Below are 21,385 nucleotides of genomic sequence, written 5' to 3' on the forward strand. Positions count from 1 at the left end.
AATTTTCCAAAAAGAAAGGAAAAATTTGTCCTTCACCTACACCCATGGTTGCAATAATGTGAAATACTGAGGATCACAAAAGAATCAGAGCTTCCAGAAAATTATAAAAAAAAGATCACTTTAAAACCAAATGACAAGTAAACGGACCCCACACTTCTAATCAGCATTAATAGATGTGAGAAACAAAGGGCACAATATTTTTAAAGATCTAAGATAGGACATTAATAAAAATACTTTTCAGGCATTTTAAATCTAAGGTGGCTTATTATTTACCTTGTTATTTATAGAGAACTACTAAAAATGAGTTATTCTTTAGTATGAATGAAAGGAACCTGGAATAAAAGAGAGAGTGGATCAAGAATGAATGAAGAAACCAGCAAAATATGATGGTAAAAATAATTAGTGACCGTAAAGTAATTATAAAACTTATTTTGGGGTGTTAAAAATAAAAACAGAAATAAATTTTTTTCTAATATTGACAAGGAAGGCATTTGAGTTGGAGGTGGGGAGTATAGTGGGTAGTTAAGTGTCGTTAGGGTCTTCTGTGTTGGTAGGAAAAGGGAGTACTTAATAACTTGAGAGTATGTTTTTAAAAACATTGAAATAGCGATGTTAAAAATTTAAAACTAATCAGAAAAAATATGGAAATACAAACTGTAACTTTCAAGAAACAAAGAGAGGTAGGTGTGGAGAAAACAATCCAGTGTCGACAGGAAAGCCAAACTAAAACACAAAAGAGAGAGAAGCAAAGAAGAAGCAGAGTAAACAGGAAACATAAAATGGATAGCAGAAACACATCTGAATATATAATTAACCACAATAATTTACATTTGTTAAATTTGTGTATGGAAACAAATATGACTAGTATCGTTTTAAAATAAATACTATAATCAGCTGTATGATGTCTAGAAAAGAATGACCTTAGCAGAAAGTTTGAAAATAACATGGTTGAAAAAATATACACTATGCAAACACTAACTATAAGAAAGTTAATGTGGTGATATTAATATGTAACATAAGTAGAGTTTTGAAGGGAAAATATTAATAAAAATAAAGAGAAAAATAATCAAAAAAGAATAAATGTCTTAAAGGATGTAACATTCATAAACTGTATATATGTTGCAACACAGCCTTACCCAAAATTAGTAAGGTTTTTATTTGAATAAGATTCATTAAATTGATTTAATAAATCAAAAGCTTCCTGTAATCCCCTAATATAGAGTGAATACAACCTTTTCATACACTTGTGTAACATTTATCAAAATTGACAATGCACTAGGTCAGAATAATTACATATATATTTCCAAATGAGTATATATGCCTGTACTTTTTGTACTACATAACTAAATGAGAAATAAAAATATTATAAAAATGAAACAATAACAATAACAAATTTTTGTCTGGGAATTTAAAAAAACACATTTATAAATGATTCATGGGTTAAAGAGGTCATCACAATAGGAATTACACAATATTTAGAACTGAATGAAAACTTCTGCTGACAACCTATGAAATGCAGCCAAATTCACTTTTATGTGAAAATTTATTGTGTTAGGTGTGTATAACAGGAAAAATAAAGTGATGTCTAAAGGAGCTAGAAAGAGAGCAAATGGTGTGGGGATGGGTGTGACAGTGGTGGTAAATTCTAAAAAAGAGGAAAGGAAATGAAAATAATAGAAAAATAACAAAATAGAACATAAAAGCAAAAATAAAGATGATCTACAAAACAGAAAGCTGGCTCTTTGAAAATAGTTTAGTTGATGCTTGTATGGCATATCATATAACAAACAGTGCATTTTAGTTATGATTGCCTTCTAATTACTGTTCTTTTATTGTTTTCTTAATCTGCTTACAAGTAGCATTGGCACCAGTTAATCATTACTGCTGTTTTCCCCAAAATCATATAAAAACAGAATAAGCAACTGAAGCAGATAGGACTGGGAAGGATCTCTCTAGTCCACCATGTCACTACAACTTCCTTTTGCCTCCCTGATAACCTCTTGTCCCCTGCAAGCAGTAACGTGGATTGCCTGGTTCCTGGCAGCTTTAGTTTCCAACTCTAACTTTGAACACACATCCGAGTGACTAACTAGATACTAAGCAGTGTCTGGGTGCAAAGGATACAGTGATGAACAAGATGGGAATGATACTAGCCCTTGGGGAACTTACTGCCTCGTAAGAAAGAAAGACAATTAAGGAAACAAATTACAATGAAGTGCTGAGGAAGCAATGAGACTGTACTATGGGAGCCAGAAGCTAGGAAATGTAATAGCCTAGCAGGGATGGGAAATTGAGCTGAGAAAGTGAAATTTAAACTGGGTCCTGAAAGGTGTTCATGAAAGGCAGCAAAGTCAAGAGTGGGTGTGTATTCAAGGCACAGAATAGCGTGAGCAAATCCTGAAGGCAAAAGAGTACATGTACTGGTTAATTTGAACCTGCATATGGTTTTGGATCAGTAAAGTTGCTCATAACTGAACTACATACCTATGTTTTCAAATTGTATTTGGTCAAGTTTAATTCAATTGCAGCCTCAAATCCCAAATATAACATACAGTATATTTGTAATAAAAATATGAACTATAATATAAGAATAATAACTTAGGTGTCAGTTCCCTTGTCTATAAAATGAGCAATGTTACCTAACTTTGAAGACTGTTAGGACTGAAGATATAAATGTTAAACACCAAGGAGAGTGCCTTATAAAGAGAAGGCATTAATTTCAGGAGGTTATCGTCATTGGTTCATTCAGTCTTCACAATAAGTTGCTGAAATAATTATTGCTTCCTTAATTTTAGAGCTGACATTTAGGGAGATGAGGTCATCTCCAAGATAACATGTTACATTTTTTTTTTTTTGAAGATTTGGCTTAGGTATTATCTTTCCTTCCTTCTAAGTAAGTTTTCTTTCTCATGGCCTCCAAGAGCATCATATGTAAAAATGAAGCCTACATGGAACAGGTTGATTGTAATAATTTTTCTGTTTTTAAGACATGTGAATACTCTGTTCCCCAGAGAGCTATTTACTAGTGGATCTACGTTTTATTCATACTGGTTTCTAGTGCATTGAGGGCATGTAAAGATATTTACTGAATTAAAGTGGAAATTGAATGGAACAGAGTATTCTGATCTCAAATTACATGGTATTTTTACCATGCCAGAACTGTCTCACAATAATGTTTATTTCGATAATAAGAAAATAATGAAATAAGTTTTTTTTAAGATTTTTATTTATTTATTTATTTATTGAGAGAGAGAGAGAGAATGGTAGAGAGAGAGCATGAGAGGGAGGAAGGTCAGAGGGAGAAGCAGACTCCCTGCTGAGCAGGGAGCCCGACGCGGGACTCAATCCCGAGACTCCAGAATCATGACCTGAGTCGAAGGCAGTCGCCCAACCAACTGAGCCACCCAGGCGCCCTGAAATAAGATCTTTAGGAATTACTAATATATTAATAATTTTGATAACTGAAAAGTTGACATGACATGGAATTTTTCTTTTTTCCCATACAGTTGAAACAAAGTTCCTACTTTTGGTGTCCCTTGTTTAATGTTGTGAAGAAAACTGTCAGGTAGCCTAAGAATTTTTCTTCTCAAAGGATGGCTGCAGTGAATAGTATATACTCAATATTTCCTTTTGCTTCTTTTACAAAAGGAAGCAAGTTACAAAGAAAATTACATAGACGCCTCTCTGGGAAGGCATGTAATTTGAGGTAACTTACTTTGGATGCACAAATAGCAATCTTTCTTTATTTAAACATTCAAAATGTAACCAGACTGCCATACTACCAATAAATAACTCAAGGAAACTGAAACCAGCAAAATAAAAATCTATTACTTTTATTAAGATTTTTCTTAGACCTCCACTGATAAAATAGTATCTTTTTAGGAATTACCTGAAATTATGTTTTATTTTATAATGAAAGCAAGTTAAATGCTCACAAAGACGTAAACCTCTTAAGAGATATAAAGAATACAAATGCCTTCACACAATTCATCCTTCAACTATGGAGGCATTCCAAAATTTCCAAGAATATTTTATTTGTCTTCATTTTGCCGTAGTTTATTTTTGCTGTTGCTTGGTTAATAAGAATAAATAGAGTAACTGAGTAAGAATTACAGCTACCAGAAATTTATGTTTATTTTCATTATGTGCCATTTTAGAAAGTAAGAAGGATTAAAATGAGAAAAAGTTGCCCTCCAATCAGAATTAGTAAATATCCTTGCATTTGCCATGTTATGTCCTTTTTCATTTAGAGAGCGCTATAAAATGGTTAGAAAATTATTTTGCTTCTGTCTCCAGTATGTGAGGAGGCTTAGGGGTAAATCTCATGGTCTCTGTATCTCAATCTTCTCATTTCTATAATCAAAATAATCTCTCCATTGCTTCAAAGTAATGTGAAAATTATGGCCTAGAAAAATCAAGTCAATCTGAGTGATGAAAGAAATACATTTTTCAGAGGAGTGAAAGGTCAGAAATCACAGGGTGACTTAGCAAGGAAATCCTCTTTAAAAAGTTCCTCAAGAAGAACGTTCACTTATAAATAACAGTCCTTCTGTATCAATGAGCAGGAACTATATTCCCTTGGTTACTGTTACTCATTTGTTGAGGCCTATTATAGGAGTTCAGCAATTTTGAAATTCATCCAGATCTTGTTGGATGCCTACTGTGTGATGGAATTTTCCTATGCCTTGGATTACAGATGGGAGGGAAAAAACACTCGGATTACTTCATAACCTATAGGGAAAGTCAGATTGCAAGCTATGCTAAGTGAAAAAAAAAAAAATTACGTAAAATCCCTAACAAAGCATGTAGAAGATAGTCAGTGCTCAGTTACTGGTATCTAAACATAATTTAGATTTAAATTATCTAAATCAGCCCCAAACTAGCTCCTTTACGGCTAGTTCAAAGCCTTTTTCACTGTTTTATGTAACACAGTGCTTGTTCATTTTAGGGCCCTATAAATGTTTGTTATATGCTACTGATGAAAAGTAAAATAATCTTAAGATTCTCTAAGTACATCGGTAGGAAAAGGAACACTATTAAAAGGACATAAATATAAATTATTTTGATTGAGTATATAAGATCATGTTCCTCTTGCTACAGCTAACACCTCAGTTTCTCAGGTTGCAGAATAGCATGCTGGGGAACCAAATGGTGTAGTGCTGTGTTTTTCAAAAGCTTCATTAATAGTTGTTGGTTTGTAAGTTTAATTTACTAAGTATAATCACCTTTTGTTATTTTTTTAAGACTTTATTTATTTATTTGACAGAGAGAGGTAGTGAAAGAGGGAACACAAGCAGGGGGAGTAGGAGAGGAAGAAGCAGGCTTCCCACAGAGCAGGGATCCCAATGCGGGGCTCGATCCCAGGATCCTGGAATCCTGACCTGAGCCAGCAGACACTTAACGACTGAGCCATTCAGGCGCCCCCACCTTTTGTTATTAGTTGACTGTTTTAAGTGTATTAGACTTACAAAAGAGAAATTCATGTATTAGTTTTTTTCAGTTATACATTCCCTATTGAAATATTATACGTGCATAAGGATTTCTTATTGAAAATACCTATAAAAAATTGACAGTAACAGTAAGATTTCAGGTCCTGGAGTAGAATGGTCTTGGGATAAAATCCTTACCTTGTGAAAGTGGCTTCCACATCTGAGAAATGGAAATAATAATTGTACCCCCGTAGCAGAATTGTTGAAGACTAAATAAGGTCATTTATATAGTGGCTTAGTATAAAGCCCAACACATAGTATGTGCTCAGTGTATATTGGCCTTATTATTGTAGGGAAATACATACTGAGCATACTTTCCTTGCATCTTTAAATACTTGAATTACTCCCTTGTGATATTGATTAACCTATTTCCATTATTAACTTGTTTTGGCACTTGAATCGTCTGCTTAAAAAAAAAATTATATCTTAGAAAATTAATCAGTGGAATGACAGCTGAAGTTTGTTTTAAAGAAAGGGATCTTTCTCACCTAAAGAACTTAATTGTCTTGAATTAAGTTTTTGTTGCATTATGAAACAATGGGAATTATACTCCAAGAAAATCTATTAGGAAGTATTCTTTTGATATTGTAAACAAGTAGACTTAATACAGCATTTATATATGAATTATTTGTGATTTTAAGTTACATTTTAAGTTACTATGTGAAGACTGATCTAGTTTTAAAAAAATTCTTTTTTTTTAATATTTTATTTATTTATTCATGAGGGACAGAGGGAGAGAGAGAGGGAGAGAAGCAGAGGGAGAAGCAGGCTCCCAAGGAGCAGGGAGCCCGATGCGGGACTCGATCCCAGGACCCTGGGATCACGACCTGAGCCGAAGGCAGATGCTTAACCATCTGAGCCACCCAGGCGCCCAAGACTGATCTAGTTTTAAAAAAGGAAATTAAAAGTATGCTGTATTACTATTAATTTATTAACATTCTTAAATTTTATAGATTTGTTTTAATTGACTAACTTTCAGGACAAAATTAATTCCTGCTGTTTAATCAATAGTATAAATTACTTTTTTCCACTCATACTATCTATGGATTAGTAGTCTTAAGAAAAAATATCACAAGATTTGTTATTGTAAGCATAGTTCAGCATTAACTTTATTAGATATATTAATTTTATAAAATGACAATTTTAGATGTATAAATAATTGATTCACATCTCTTAGGTTTATAAAGTACTTAGATATATATCAACACCCCCCAAATGTTTATGTAGCTATTTAATTGACTTCCTAGCTAATTTTTAAAAACCATTCTGTAATAATCAGGCAAAATTCATGGAAGTATATTGTGTGCATATGAAATTGTTCATTTTGTGTATTTCACTTGAAAAGGAGTTGAACGCCGCTGTTTTATTTCTTTTTTAAGCCTGATTTATTTATTTGAGAGAGAGAGAGAGAGAGAGCGCATGAGAAGGGGGGTGCAGAGAGAGAGTCTCAAGCAGACTCCCCACTGAGTGCAGAACCCCACACAGGGCTCAATCCCACAAATCTGAGATCATGACCTGAGCCAAAATCAAGAGTCAGATGTTTAACTGAGCCACCCAGGGACCTAGAATACCACTGTTTTAAAAGCATAGAGGGCCACTTACTTGTTCAGGTCTTGAGGAAGTTGGCAAGTATAGCTGATATATCTCAAAGTTTGGACTTGATGATACAACTATGTCAGAGGTTAAAAAAAATTGTGCAAACCCTCACATATTTTCTTGAGTCCAATAATGTGATGAAGCCAGCTAGGATCAGCTCTTGAGAGGGTGAGCTGGTTGTTAAATATAACCATTATGAAAAATTAAAAATTAAATTATATAACCATATATATATATATATATATATAAAACCACACTTTGAGGGGACAGAGGCATAGATATTTTAAGGGACTTGTTCAATACCAGGCACCATGAGAATGATGGACATCAAGACTCAACCCCAAGCAGTCTAATTTTAAAGTCAGACCTCTAAAAACAAATTGCTGTTCTTTGTGATAAAATTCACAAAATTTTGTTCAAGCACGCACTTCATTAGAAACCATCAAGGTTGATACAACTTATTACAAAGCCAAGGGAGACTATCCAGTGCAATAAGAAGTTACTTAAAAAAGAACAAAACAAAACAGGCAAAAAAATAATACTCATTCATGGATTAGTGTATTGAGCAAGGTAGTGTACTGAGTATTATTAATCAGCTCATGAGCTGCAGAGCCTGGGGTTGCCCATTTCAGAAGTTAACCATAGTATATGTCTTTGGTGTTATATGAATTGAGGACAATGCTTGCTTTCACCCCCTCAAGCCCCTGAGAACCTCCAACTCTGTTTTGACACTAGTAGAGTTTCAATAGACATATCTATTTGGCTCAGTATTTGACAATTTTTTATTTTATTTTTTATTTTTTTAAAGATTCTATTTATTTATTTGAGAGAGAGCACAAGCATGGGGCAGAGGGAGAGGGAGAAGCAGACTCCCCGCTGAGCAGGGAGCTCAATTCAGGGCTCAATCCCAGGACCCTGGGATCATGACCTGAGCTGAAGGCAGACACCCAACTGACTGAGCCACCCAGGTGCCCCGTGTATTTGACAGTTTTTTAAAAGAACACTTAGAGCTTCATTGAAAAGTAATTAAAATGTCCTTAGGTGAAAATTTATATGTATTGTATATTATTGGATAATTACTACTTTATTTGCATAGCATTGGGTAGAATTTGTCACATATGTTCAGTATCTCAAAACTGAACTATCTCTTGCTTCTGGGTGAGTGAGATGAGAGATATTTCAAAAATCCTCTTCTATTTGATTGTCACAGCTTAACTTCAGATTTTAATGTAAACTTTTTGGCCTTAAAGTCCCAAGTAATCACATTAAACTCTCTTTTATTGTATAAGATACCAGCAATAAATGATTCTTTTAAGAAAACTTATGTTTTCTGCTTCTAAAATTTGTTAAAATGCAATGTTAATTTATAAATGCTACTAAATTTTTGTTATTTTTGTTTTAATTTTAATTTCAGTTAGCATACACTGTTATATTAGTTTCAGTTACACAGTATAGTAATTGTTATATTAGTTTCAGGTACACAGTATAGTAATTCAATACTTCATACATCACCCAGTGCTCATCACTACCAGTGCCCTCCTTAATCTTCATCACCCTACCCACTACCCCTCTGGTAACCCTGTTTGTTCTCTGTAATTAAGGGTCTGTTTCTTGGTTTGTCTCTCTCTCTTATTTTCTTCCTTTGATTGTTTTGTTTCTTAAATTCCACATGAGTGAAATCATACGGCATTTGTCTTTCTCTTACTTATTTTGCTAAGCATTATGCTCTCTAGCTCCATCTATGTCATTGCAGATGGCAAGAGTTCGTTCTTTTTTTATGGCTGAATAATGTCCCTATATATATATATATATATATATAGGGACATTATATATTGACAATTACATATTGACTAAGTAAATATATATATATATATACACACATATATATATATTTACCACATCTTCTTTATCCATGGGCTGGTACCATATCTTGGCTACTGTAAGTAATGCTGCTATAAACATCGGGGTGCATGTATCCCTTTGAATTAGTTTTCTTGTATTCATTGGGTAAATACCCAGCAGTGTGATTGCTTGATCATAAGGTAGTTCTATTTTTAACTTTTTGAGGAACCTCCATATTGTTTTCCACAGTGACTGCACCTGTTTGTGTTCCTACCAATATTCAGAAGTGTTCCTTTTTCTTCACATCCTCACCAGCACCTATGGACTCTTGTGTTGTTGATTTTAGCCATTCTGACAAGTGTGACCTGATAGATCATTGTAGTTTTGATTTGCATTTCCCTGATGATGTGTGATGATGAGCTTTCCATGTGTCTGTTGACCCTCTGGATGTCTTTAGAGAAATGTCTGTTCATGTCTTCTGTCCCTTTTATGTTGTTTTATTTTTTGGGTGTTGAGTTTTATAAATTCTTTACAGATTTTGGATACCAATCCTTTATCAGATATATCATTTGCAAATATCTTCTCCCATCCCAGAGGTTGCCTTTTAGTTTTGTTGATTGTTTACTTTGCCATGCAGAAGCTTTTTATTTTGATGTAGTCTCAATGGTTTATTTTTGCTTTAGTTTCCCTTGCCTATGAAAATATATCTAGAAAGAATTTACAGGATGCCTGGGTGTCTCAGTCGGTTAAGCATCTGCCTTCAGCTCAGGTCATGATCCCAAGGTTCTGGGATCAAGACCTGCATTGGGCTCCTTGCTCAGCAGGGAGCCTGCTTCTCCCTCTGCCTGCCACTCCCCCTGCTTGTGCTTGCTCTTTCTCTCTCTCTCTGAGAAAAAAAAAATGTAAAAATCTTAAAAAAAAAAAAAGAATTTGCTATGGACAATGTCACAGAAGTTACTGCTTGCGGTCTCTTCTAGGACTTTTATGGTTTCAAGTCTCATGTTTAGGTCTTTAACCATTTTGAATTTATTTTTGTGTATGGTGTGAGAAAGTGGTCCAGTTTCATTCTTTTGCATGTTGCTGTCCTGTTTTCCCAACATTTGTTGAAAAGACTCTTTTTTTCCATTGGATATTCTTTCCTGCTTTGTCAAAGATTTATTGACTATGTAATTGTGGGTTCATTTCTGGGCTTTCTATGCTGTTATATTGATCTATGTATCTATTTTTGTGCCAATACCATACTGTTTTGATTATTATAGCTTTGTAATATAACTTGACGCCTGGAAATGTGATGCTTCTGTCTTTGCTTTCCTTTTTCAAGATTACTTTGGCTCTTCAGGGTCTTCTGTGGTTCCATACAAATTTTAGGATTGTTTGTTTTAGGTCTATGAAAAATGCTAGTGGTATTTTGATAAGGATTGCATGAAATGTGCAGATTGCTTTGGGTAGTACAGACATTTTAACAATATTTATTCTTATCTGTGAGCATGGAATATTTTTCCATTTCTTTGTGTCGGCTTCAATTTCTTTCATCAATGTTTTATAGTTTTCAGAGTACAGGTCTTTCACCTCTTTGGTTAGGTTTATCCCGAGGTATCTTATGGATTTTGGTGCAATTGTAAATGGGATTGATTCCTTGATTTCTCTTTGTGCTGCTTTGTTAATGATGTATAGAAATGCAACAGATTTGTGTACACTCATTTTGTATCCTGCAACTTTACTGAATTCATGTATCAGTTCTAACAGTTTTTTGTTGGAGTCTTTTGGGTTTTTGATATACAGTATCATGTGATCTGCAAATAATGAAGTTTTACTTCTTCCTTACTGATTTGGATGCCTTTTATTTCCTTCTCTTGTCTTTTACTGTGGTGGCTAGGACTTCCAGAACTATGTTGAATAAAAGTGGTGAGAGTGGACATCCTTGTCTTGTTCCTGACCCCTAGGGGAAAAGCTCTCAGCTGAGAGGATGATGTTAGCTCTGCATATATGGCCTTTATTATGTTAAGATATGTTCCTTCTAACCTACTTTGCTGAGGGTTTTTATCATGAATGGATGTTGCATTTTTTCTGTTCTCTTGAAATGATCATAGGGTTCTTATCCTTTCTCTTCTTGATGTGATATATCACATTAATTGATTTGCAAATACTGAAACACCCTTGCATCCTGGGATCAAATCCCACTTGATTGTGGTGAATGCTCTAATCTTTATTATTTCCTTCCTTCTGCTGGTTTGAGGTTTTGTTTCTTGTTCTTTTTCTAGCTTCTTTAGGTGCAAGGTTAGGTTTTTTATTTGAGATTTTTCTTGCTTCTTGAGGTAGGCCTGTATTGCTATAAACTTTCCTCTTAGAAAAGCTTTTGCTTCATCCCAGAGGTTTTGAAACATTGTGTTTTCATTTTCATTTGTTTCCATGTGTATTTTTAATTTCTTCTTTTATTTCCTGGTTGACCCATTCTTTGTTTAGTGGCATGTTATTTAACTTCCATGTTATTTGTGGTCTTTCCAGATTTTTTTCTTGTGGTTGACTTCAAGTTTCATAGCATTGTGGTTAGAGAAGATGCATGGATGACTTCAGTTTTCTTGAATTTGTTGAGACTTCTTCTGTGGCCTAATATATGATCTAATCTGAAGAATGTTCCATTTGCACTTGAAAAGAATGTGTATTCTGGGGGTGCCTGGGTGGCTCAGTCATTAAGCGTCTGCCTTCAGCTCAGGTCATGATCCCAGGGTCCTGGGATCGAGCCCTGCATCGGGCTCCCTGCTTGGTGGGAAGCCTGTTTCTCCCTCTCCCACTCCCCCTGCTTGTGTTCCCTCTCTCGCTGTGTCTCTCTTTGTCAAATAAATAAATAAAATCTTTAAAAAAAAATGACCAGAAGATTGTTAAAACAAAAAAAAAGAATTTGTATTCTGCTGGATTAGGATGGAATGTTCTGAATATATCTGGTAAATCCATCTGTTCCAGTGTGTCATTGGAAGCCATTGTTTCCTTGATGATTTTTTACTTAGATGATCTGTATATTAATGTAAGTGGGGTGTTCTTGTTGGATTTCCCCCTTACTATTATATAGTGTCCTTCTTTGTTTCATTACAGTCTTTGTTTTAAGGTTATTTTGTTTGAAATATGTATTCCTAGTCTGGGTTTCTTTAACATCCATTTGCATGATAGATGTTTCTGCATCCCCTCACTTTCAATCTGCTGGTGTTTTTATGTCTAAAATGAGTCTCTTGTAGACAGCATATAGATGGGCCTTGTTTTTTTTCCATTCTTTCACCTTATGTCTTTTGATTGGAGCATTTAGTCCATTTAATACTAGTAAATGGTAGTAAATTTTAACATAGGGCAAAGCTGTGAGTACTGAACTAAATATGAAAGATTAGCATTTATTCAATTCCCAAATGAAATTAGCTATAGCTCTCCCTGGTTGTGTTAAAGGTATGTTTTAAATATTGATTTGTGAAAAGTATATGAAATCTTAACTTTGTGAAAATGTAATAGACCTCAAATACATTTCTATTAATGATTCAGTAAAATAGCTTATTAATTTTGAATTAGAATTTCATTCTTTTTCAGCTTGCTAAAAAGAAATGAAAGCTAACAACGTGTTGATTCAAAAATAATATGAGAGATAATCTGTGCTATTTGGATAGCAAAGGAAGGAGCAACAATATATATCTGTAATTTGTTAAACCCTAAATTTTGCTGGAAATAAGAAATGATTATATTACTAATTTAATTTAAACTCATTAATTAGTATGTACACCCTTTTTATATAAAAACACTAGAAATTAAAAGATGAAATCAAATATGATGACTGCATTTAAAGGTCTTATGGTCTAAGGGAAGAACCTGTTAAGTAAACCAGTAAAATGTGATGATAGATAAAAAGGACAAAGTGCTGTGAGGACATTTGTGAGGGCCATTTAGCTTAGACTACATTATTAGGTCATGTAGTACTTGTTGATAATAATAATTTTTTTAAGATTTATTTATTTATTTATTTGAGAGAAAGGGAAAGAGAGAGTAGGGGGGAGGGGCAGAGGGAGACAGACATTGAGCAGACTCCACGCTGAGCATGGAGCCTAATGTGGAGCTTGGTCTTACCACCCTGAGATCACAACCTGAGCCAAAACCAAGAGTCAGACGCTTAAACTACAGTGCCACCCAGGCGCCCCATCTCTAATTTTTAAGTGAGATAATTTGGATATTCCTTAAATATTTTGAATGGCTTTACTTCATTCTGAGTAGTTGGTGATGTATAGGGTAGGAATGCAAGAAAAACATCAAATCCTATCTCCCTGATCCCTTACTCCCAAGGAAAACTCCCTTTGCCTGAGTTACCTGTTAAATGCAAATTACTTCGTGAGGTAATCTCTTAAATATTACATAATTAACCCTTAATATGTGTATTTATTCATAGGCCACTTCTATTGACAGTCAAGTTTTGATGAGAAGAAAATAGTGAGAAAATTTTGATCCATCTTTCCCACTTTTAGTTCTATTTCTCCTTATAGATTTTGGGTGAAATTGTTATTAGGTACCTGTAACTTTAAAATTGGAAAATCTTGCTGGGAGATTGACATTTTTGTTATTATTTAACCTTAGTAATGCATTTTGCCTTAAAGTCTAATTTGTCTGATACTAGTGGTATACCTATACCAGCCTTCTTTTGGTTAGTATTTGCATAGAATAACTTTTTTCATCCTTTATAACTTTTTGTGTCCTTATGCTTAAGGTTTATATATAATCTTAATCTCTTAATTGTAATTTTAATCCATTTACATGTAATGTAATTATTCACATGTGTGTATTTATGTTGACTATCTTACTACTTGTTTTCTCCTCTTCTACTCTCTCCCTCCACCCAACTATTGCATTAATTTTCTCATTTATTTCTTTTGTATTAATAAAGTATTTTTAAAATTCAACTTTTCCCTCAATAACTTAGCTATTAAATTTTTTACTATTCTTTTAGTAGTTACTGTAGACATACAATATGCATCCTAAATTGATTACAGCCTAATAAATATTAGTATTTTTACTACTTCCTAGACAATGTTATGATCCAGTGCACTTTCAGTCAATTTAACCTCTGATATTTTTTATTGTATATTTCAGTTTTCATTTATAATAAACTCCATGTGACATTATTACTTTTTATAGTCAGTGTCCTTTTCATTTACCCATGTATTTATAATTCTCAGTGCCCTGTATGCCTTCCTGTATTTCTGTGTTATGCTTTCTTCCTAAAGAACTTCCTTTAATACTCTTTAGTATTTCTTTTATTGTTGCCAACAAATATTCCCTGCAAATGTCTTTATTTGCCTTCACATTTGAAGGATATTTTCCTTCTGAATTGAATTCCAGGTAGAATATATTTTCTTTCACTGCTCAAAAAAATACCATTTCATTGTCTGCTTTCTTCCATCAGTTCTTTTGAGAGGAAAGCTTTCAGCCCTTTTTTGTTGCTGGTTGACAGTACTGTGTCTTTGTTTTATGGTTGTTTTCAATGTTTTCTTTTTCTTTGGTTCATAGCAATTTTATTGTGATCTGCATGAGTTTCTTTATATCTACCTTTTTAAAGGTTTTAGAACTTCTTGCCTTCATGGCTTTTATTAGTTTGGAGAAGTTCTTGGTCTGTTTCTCTTGAAATATTGCTATTGTCTCATTTTCTCTCCTCTCCTTTATGATCCCAATTATGTATATATTAGCTCTCTATATGTTGTCTTTTTTGTCTCATGTTTATTTGTTGTTATTGTTTTTGTTGTTTTCTTCCTGTATTTTCCTTCCCGTTTGCTTTTCATGCTTTGGTCTAGATAGTTGTTACTGACCCATCTTTAGTTTGCTTGCCCTTTTTTGCTCACCTATCCCATCTGTTGTTAAATACATGTGCTTAGTTGTTTTTTTTTTTCTATCTTTATTTTTTCTTTTCTTTCTTCATTTATTTTTATTCTCATATTTCTTTTATTTTTTTTACAAATTCCAGTTTCCTGGTAAAGTTCACATTCTTAATATGTTGTTTTTGAATATATTAATCCTTGTTATTTTATTTTATTTTTTAAAGATTTTTATTTATTTATTTTTGAGAGAGAATGAGAGAGAGAGAAAGCACATGGGGGGGAGAGGGTCAGAGGGAGAAGTAGACTTCCTGCCGAGCAGGGAGCCTGATGCAGGACTCGATCCAGGGACTCCAGGATCATGACCTGAGCCGAAGGCAGTTGCTTAACCAACTGAGCCACCCAGGTGCTCAATCCTTGTTATTTTAAAGTCTATGTTTGGTAACTACACTTACTGGATTTTGTATGCATCTCTCTCTATTTTTTTTTTATTTCTTGGCAGTTTTTAGTCCTTAGTTGTTGTCAAGGCTAGGTTTTTTTTACCAAAACCCAGGCCTTGTATATGAAAATTTGTAAATGCTATCGTTGACTTATTATCCTATCATTTAGTAAATAAATACAGTGTGGAATAATCACTAATCACCTTCATTCACAAGGGCTGAGCTGATTCAGGCTGTTTGTCTACCTCTAGTTTGTCCCACTCGTAGAGTATAGCTCTCCAAAGGTTTCAGCCGATTGTTTGCTAGGGTTCTTCCTTCTTCAGCTATTACTACACTTGTTTTTGTTTCCTCTGGACCATTAGAGTACAGAAAGTTCTCCTCTTCTTTACAGAGATTTTCTGTTTAGATTCCTAGCCTTTTACCCTATGTAGTTCAAAAAGTAAGCTCACTTTCTTTTTTTACGTCTGGACTTGGGAGGCCCTGTTTTGGTGGTAGATCAAAAGATTATTTGAAAATGGGCGGTCTCCTACCTTGTCTGAGATTTGAGTGGTACTGTGCCCAGGTGGCGCTGTGTGCAAACCAGATTAGTGAAAGGCAGAGTTCTGGTACTGCAAACCTTCGACTGCCGTTCTGTGAAAATGCTTAGTTTTCCAAAATATTGGTCCCCTGCGGGAGCAGTGGCTCTCAGTGGTGTAACGGAACTGTTACCTGGAGATGTTGTGATGGCAAAGGAAAATTCCAAAACATGTGAGAGAATACTTGGTTGGAACCTGACAATCTTAGCCAGCATCCTGGAGGTTGAAGAAGAATAATGGAGCTATAAATGTCACTGACGAACAACCTTGCAAATAAGGGATTGCTGTCTGCCCATGGAAAGAGTTTGCAGTAACCTTCCTAAGGGCTAATGCTACGAGATTTGCTTGTATGAAAAACAAGGAAAAGCTCTTTACTGACATGGGAAGAAAACCTACAAATCAAGACAATATACTGGTTTTTTATTTTTGTTAGCAGATTATGAAGCAGCATCAAATCTAATGTATCCATAAGAATTAAGCCATTTGCTTTTACTTTTTGTCACACTGCCCTAGTTACAACCTGTTAAATAGATTACTTTGTAGATCTAGCTCTATTTTACAGGAATGCATAGAAAACTATGTTTTTTATGGAGAAGTCTTTGTTTTCAGTTAACCAGACTTGTAATCAGATTATTCTGAATGCTTCACATTTGGTCACCTGTTTGAATTTAAAATGTGTGATTGTAATTAAAGCTGAGTGAAAATTTAAAAAAAAAAAAAGTAAGCTCACTTTTCTGCACTTTCTTCTGGTTCTAATTTCTGGTCTCTTACATTCCCCAAACGCTGTGTCTCTGTAGTCCTAAGAGATTGCCAAATCTCTTGCTGTCTCTTCTGAGCTGTGGTCCTCTACAAGATTCACAGGCTTCCTCCTTCTGCTATGAAATGGTTGATTACCACAGGGTAAAAGTAACTCTTGAACTGTAATCTCACTTCTCTGCTGCTATCTTTTCTCTTGAGATCTTGGCCCCTCCAGTCTGGCTTATTACTTCAGGTAGCTCTCCAGTGCTTCCAAAATATTTTTAAAAGTTATCCTTCAAAAGCTAATCTATCATAATCAGAAGCAGATACCAACAAATTATTTACCGAATGTTTTCTATGTGCCAGGTTAGTGCTAACTGCTGGTTGTACAATGGTAACATGATTTTTAAAATACCTAAAACATATAGTCAGTAAGTTATATGTGTGTATGTGTGTTTATAAATGATATATTTTCTGACTCAAGGAACAAATGTTCTACTGACTAACATGGAAACATGACACATAAACATTGGTAGGTGGTTACGTTGGAGGCATATAACATATACTGTAGGATGTCAGAGAGGGAGCACTTAACTTGGCCTAGAGGTGGGTGTAAGTAAAGAGAGCCAAAATGCTTCATATAGGAATTGTGACCCTGGAAAGGAATTCCAGAGATTGCAAAAGAGTTAAGTACAGGATGTCATCTACGTGACCCAATACAACTTCTAATTATAACATATTAATACTGAAAATGTATTCCATATTTCTATTTAAAACACTAATACATTTGAAAGATCAAAATATGTTTGAGGATATAAAAGTTAGTTTACAATTTTTAACCATGACAATTGATTTCTCCATAGGTGTTCAAAGCAATGAATATCACACAAATTCGGAATCTTTCTCTGCCTCCTCCAGAAAAAATGCCTGAAGCCTATTCTGCAAAGATTGCCCTTTTTGGTGCTGGGCCTGCAAGTATAAGTTGTGCTTCCTTTTTGGCTCGATTAGGCTACTCTGACATCACTATCTTTGAAAAACAAGAATATGTTGGTGGTTTAAGGTAATGCCTACATTTTTTTTCATGTTTATAGTATCAGAAATGATGAGGTAGGGATGCCTGGGTGGCTCAGTCATTAAGTGGCTGGCTGCCTTCGGCTCAGGTCATGATCCCAAGGTCCTGAGATGGAGTCCCGCATCAGGTTCCTGCTTGGTGGGAAGCCTGCTTCTCCCTCTCCTGCTCCCCCTGCTTGTGTTCTGTCTCTCGCTGTGTCTCTCTCTGTCAAATAAATAAAATTAAAAAAAAAATGACGGGGTAAAACAATTATGAATATTGTAGGTTCATAATCATATAGGAACTTCAAGCTCTCAGATCGTATTTTAAATGTTCTTTTTCCAAATGCTCAATTTTGATTTCATTATTCACTTTAAATTTACAGTTGGCATAAGCAATATTTATTTAAAAATTTCTCTGTCTAGTTTTGTGAATTTAAGATAAATCTCAGCAAAATATTTTGTGGATGGAAGAACCAGCCATATAAAAACTCATTTCATCCCTGTGAATCTGTCTTTTAATGGAGCTATATCTGAAAATTACAGAAATTAGAGATGGGAAAAACCTAGTTCTATAAAATATTGGACAATTCATTTTGTTGTGTACATAGACATGTTTTCCTGCTTACATATTTTGAATTTAAAATCTCTTTAAGTTTTGCATTTGATTAAAATTATGTCAGAGTCTACTAAAATTGTCCCATTTTAATGTACATTTATGTAGTTTTCTTTACTAATATTTGATGTTAATCAGCATCATTATTATAAATCAGGAGTCAGTCATAGTCTTTTATTCCCATGAAGATTCATTCATTGAAATGAGAAATACTTACTTTGTATCAGTGACTTTCAGATATTCAAACCACACTTAGCAATTGGATGGAGGGGAGTGCCTGGGTGGCTCAGTTGGTTAATCATCTGACTTGATTTTGGCTCAGATTATGATCTCAGGGTCCTGAGGCCAAGCCCCACCTTGGGCTCTACGCTCAGCAGGGACTCTGCATGAGATTCTCCCTCTCTCTCTCCCTCTGCCTCTCCTTCCTGTACTCTCTAAAATAAATAAATAAATATTAAAAAAAAAGAAATTGGTTGGAGAAGTTTGCTTTATTTAAAGTAAATAGAACTCTATAGTGAACATATATTACATTTGTGATTAGAATGAAATAAAGTTTATTATATTGCTTAAAACATTTGATGTAAAAATGAGAAAGGATTTGGGTGGGAAGTTAATAATATTACTTACTTTATTGTTGTTTTTCATAAATATGTCATCTTGTATCAGAAAATCATGAATTATAAAATACTGTCATTTGGCATATCTGTTATACTTAGCATTTAGGTGTAATGGCTATAGAACTATTCTCAAAGTGAGTTTATCATATTTAAACATCATAGGCAATACATTTAATCAAATTGTGACTAAAATTTGTGCTTATGTTTTTTATATTTTATGAAACCTATAAATTTGTGTCTATAATTATAAAATTTCAATATTGGTCAAATGACTATATGCTAAACCCAAGATAAGCTTGCATTAATATAAAACTGATTAAATCATCAAGCCAAGGTATCACATAATAGGAAAACCTGTTGAAGAGGATCTGAAGCATAAAGTGAAGAAAAAATAACCTGATTGTCAAGAAATAATTATTTTTTCTGTATTGACATTTCACCACTATGAGTTTTAAGGGATTACACATATTTTATAAAGTTTTTTTATTTATTCCTGGAATGTAAATACCTAATATATTATTTTGTGGGAATGATTTAGACTATCTTTTTAATAGTGTTTTACCACAGCTTTATTAATTACGAAAAACATAATCTATTAACAACATATGTATAAGCATTGTACATTTTTTTCAATTATACACATCAATGAATATGTGAGCTAATTTAAAAAATACGAACTTAATTGGTGTATACCCTAGTAGTCTAGGAAAAATCTTTTTGCCCCTTAATTGCATTTTCACAAGAAGCCTAAAATGGAACAAGCCCTGTTTGTGAATTATTCTGTGTGGACAATTTTGGCAGATTATTATGTTTGCTAGCATCTCATCTCTTTGTAACTCAAATGCAGAATAGGCATTTCTAAATCATAGAAACTAAAAACTAACACTAAACTTGTTTATTTTTATGTATTTGCTGAGCATTTTCTAGTGGGACAGACTCTCCTGCATTAATGACCAAACATTTTTTTAAATTCTTTTTTATTTTCTTTCCTTTGCATTTGAACATTCCCAGTATCTAGGGACAGTATGAAATGTTGAATCAGCCTCTTGTGGACCGTCCCGTGGAAGAGGCATTATGTGCCACTGTTAACAGGATTATAAAAACTGACACTGGAATTTAGCCAGCATTACAACCACAACCTTTTCCTGTTAATTTATTTTCTCACTTACAGATGCCTCTCATTCTCTTGTATCTTCAAAGTGGCTAAAAAAGATTAAATTAACTTTGTATTTGAAATCAATTGCTTAAAGAGGTGATGTCAAGTTTTATCTTTCCTTCTTCTTTGCATCCAAACAGATTCTTTTATCCCTGGTGAATTAGTATCACAACCACTTTTTTTAAAAAATCACTAGGGTTGGTGAAAGATAGCAAGGACTTAATCCCTATTGTGTTGAACACGATTGATTTTTTTGACGTGGCAACAATATTAAAATAATCAGTAGTTTTGCTTTCCTCCCACTGTGGCTTCTTTTCTCAGGACATGAGTTTAAAAAGGTTAAAGGGATTGGTATTACAGTAACAAAGAGAAATAAAGATGGTATTAACAGACTGTAAGTGTACATGCATTCATATGTGTGTATATATATATATACTTTTTAAAAATTAATATATATGAACTATGACATTTTTGTTATGTAGGATAATCAGAGCAATGGTTTCCTTTGCTTCAGTTATTTCAAACATTTGCACTATGTCTGTTGCATTTCATATTGATTCACAATAAAAAAGAGGGGTTTAGGTGAATTAGTTATACCAATAGGAAATGTTTTGAGAAAATATGTGATGTAACACAAATTTAAAGTGTGGTACCTGTACCATAATACAGAGAAGCAAAGCACTATTAAAGTGTAAGAACTGTGAGTTGAAAAGAATGGGAGTTGTTACAGGTAAATTCCATTTACTTGAAAGAAACATGAACAGGGAAGAAAGTTTTTGTTTTGTTTTGTTTGAAGTTGTTATTGTTTTTAGATTTTCTGACACTCCACTGACAGTACTAAAGGATTTACAGTTGCCACAAGAAAAAATTTCTTTCAACACTTTAGATTGTTAGAAGAGCACAGACAGATAGAGGAATAAAAGTTTGTTTTCATAAGCACAAAAAACTTGGGAAGTAATCCTTCCAGTCAAATTCTGTCTTTCATTCTTTTATATCCCCTTTCTCACCAGATAGTCTTGCCGGTGATCTCATTTACTCTCATTGTTTCTGTTACCAGTTACATGCAAATTATTTAAAAATCTGTATTTGTCCTAACCTCTCTCTCTGTCCTGGCCATACATTCACATCCTGGACATTTCCTCTTATAAACTTCACTATACCAATATTGCTCCTCTTTCTAAGTTTCCTCTCTCAGTGGATGGCATCACCAAGACATATGGGAATTATTTGCACTATTCTTCAGTATCCTGGCAATTTATATTTTGTGAATACTTTTTTTTTAAGATTTTTATTTATTTATTTGACAGAGACAGAGAGAGACACAGCGAGAGAGGGAACACAAGCAGGGGGAGTGGGAGAGGGAGAAGCAGGCTTCCTGCTGAGTGGGGAGCCCGATGCGGGACTCGATGCCAGGACCCTGGGATCATGACCT

At 34.0% G+C, this 21,385-nt stretch overlaps 1 protein-coding gene across 2 annotated transcripts in view; it reads left to right on the forward strand.

Annotated features, from left to right (window-relative positions):
- Positions 1–21,385, forward strand: part of DPYD (dihydropyrimidine dehydrogenase) — a 798,492-nt gene that overhangs the window by 214,087 nt on the left and 563,020 nt on the right. For both annotated transcript variants that reach the window (XM_025872261.2, XM_073896265.1), the window contains exon 6: positions 17,378–17,574. In XM_025872261.2, coding sequence (XP_025728046.1) covers positions 17,378–17,574 — 197 coding nt within the window. The remainder of the gene's footprint in view (positions 1–17,377; positions 17,575–21,385) is intronic.

Source organism: Callorhinus ursinus, unplaced genomic scaffold (genome assembly GCF_003265705.2).
Source record: "Callorhinus ursinus isolate GAN/ISIS: 27379988/994484 unplaced genomic scaffold, GSC_fseal_2.0 scaffold9, whole genome shotgun sequence".
NCBI lineage: Eukaryota > Metazoa > Chordata > Mammalia > Carnivora > Otariidae > Callorhinus > Callorhinus ursinus.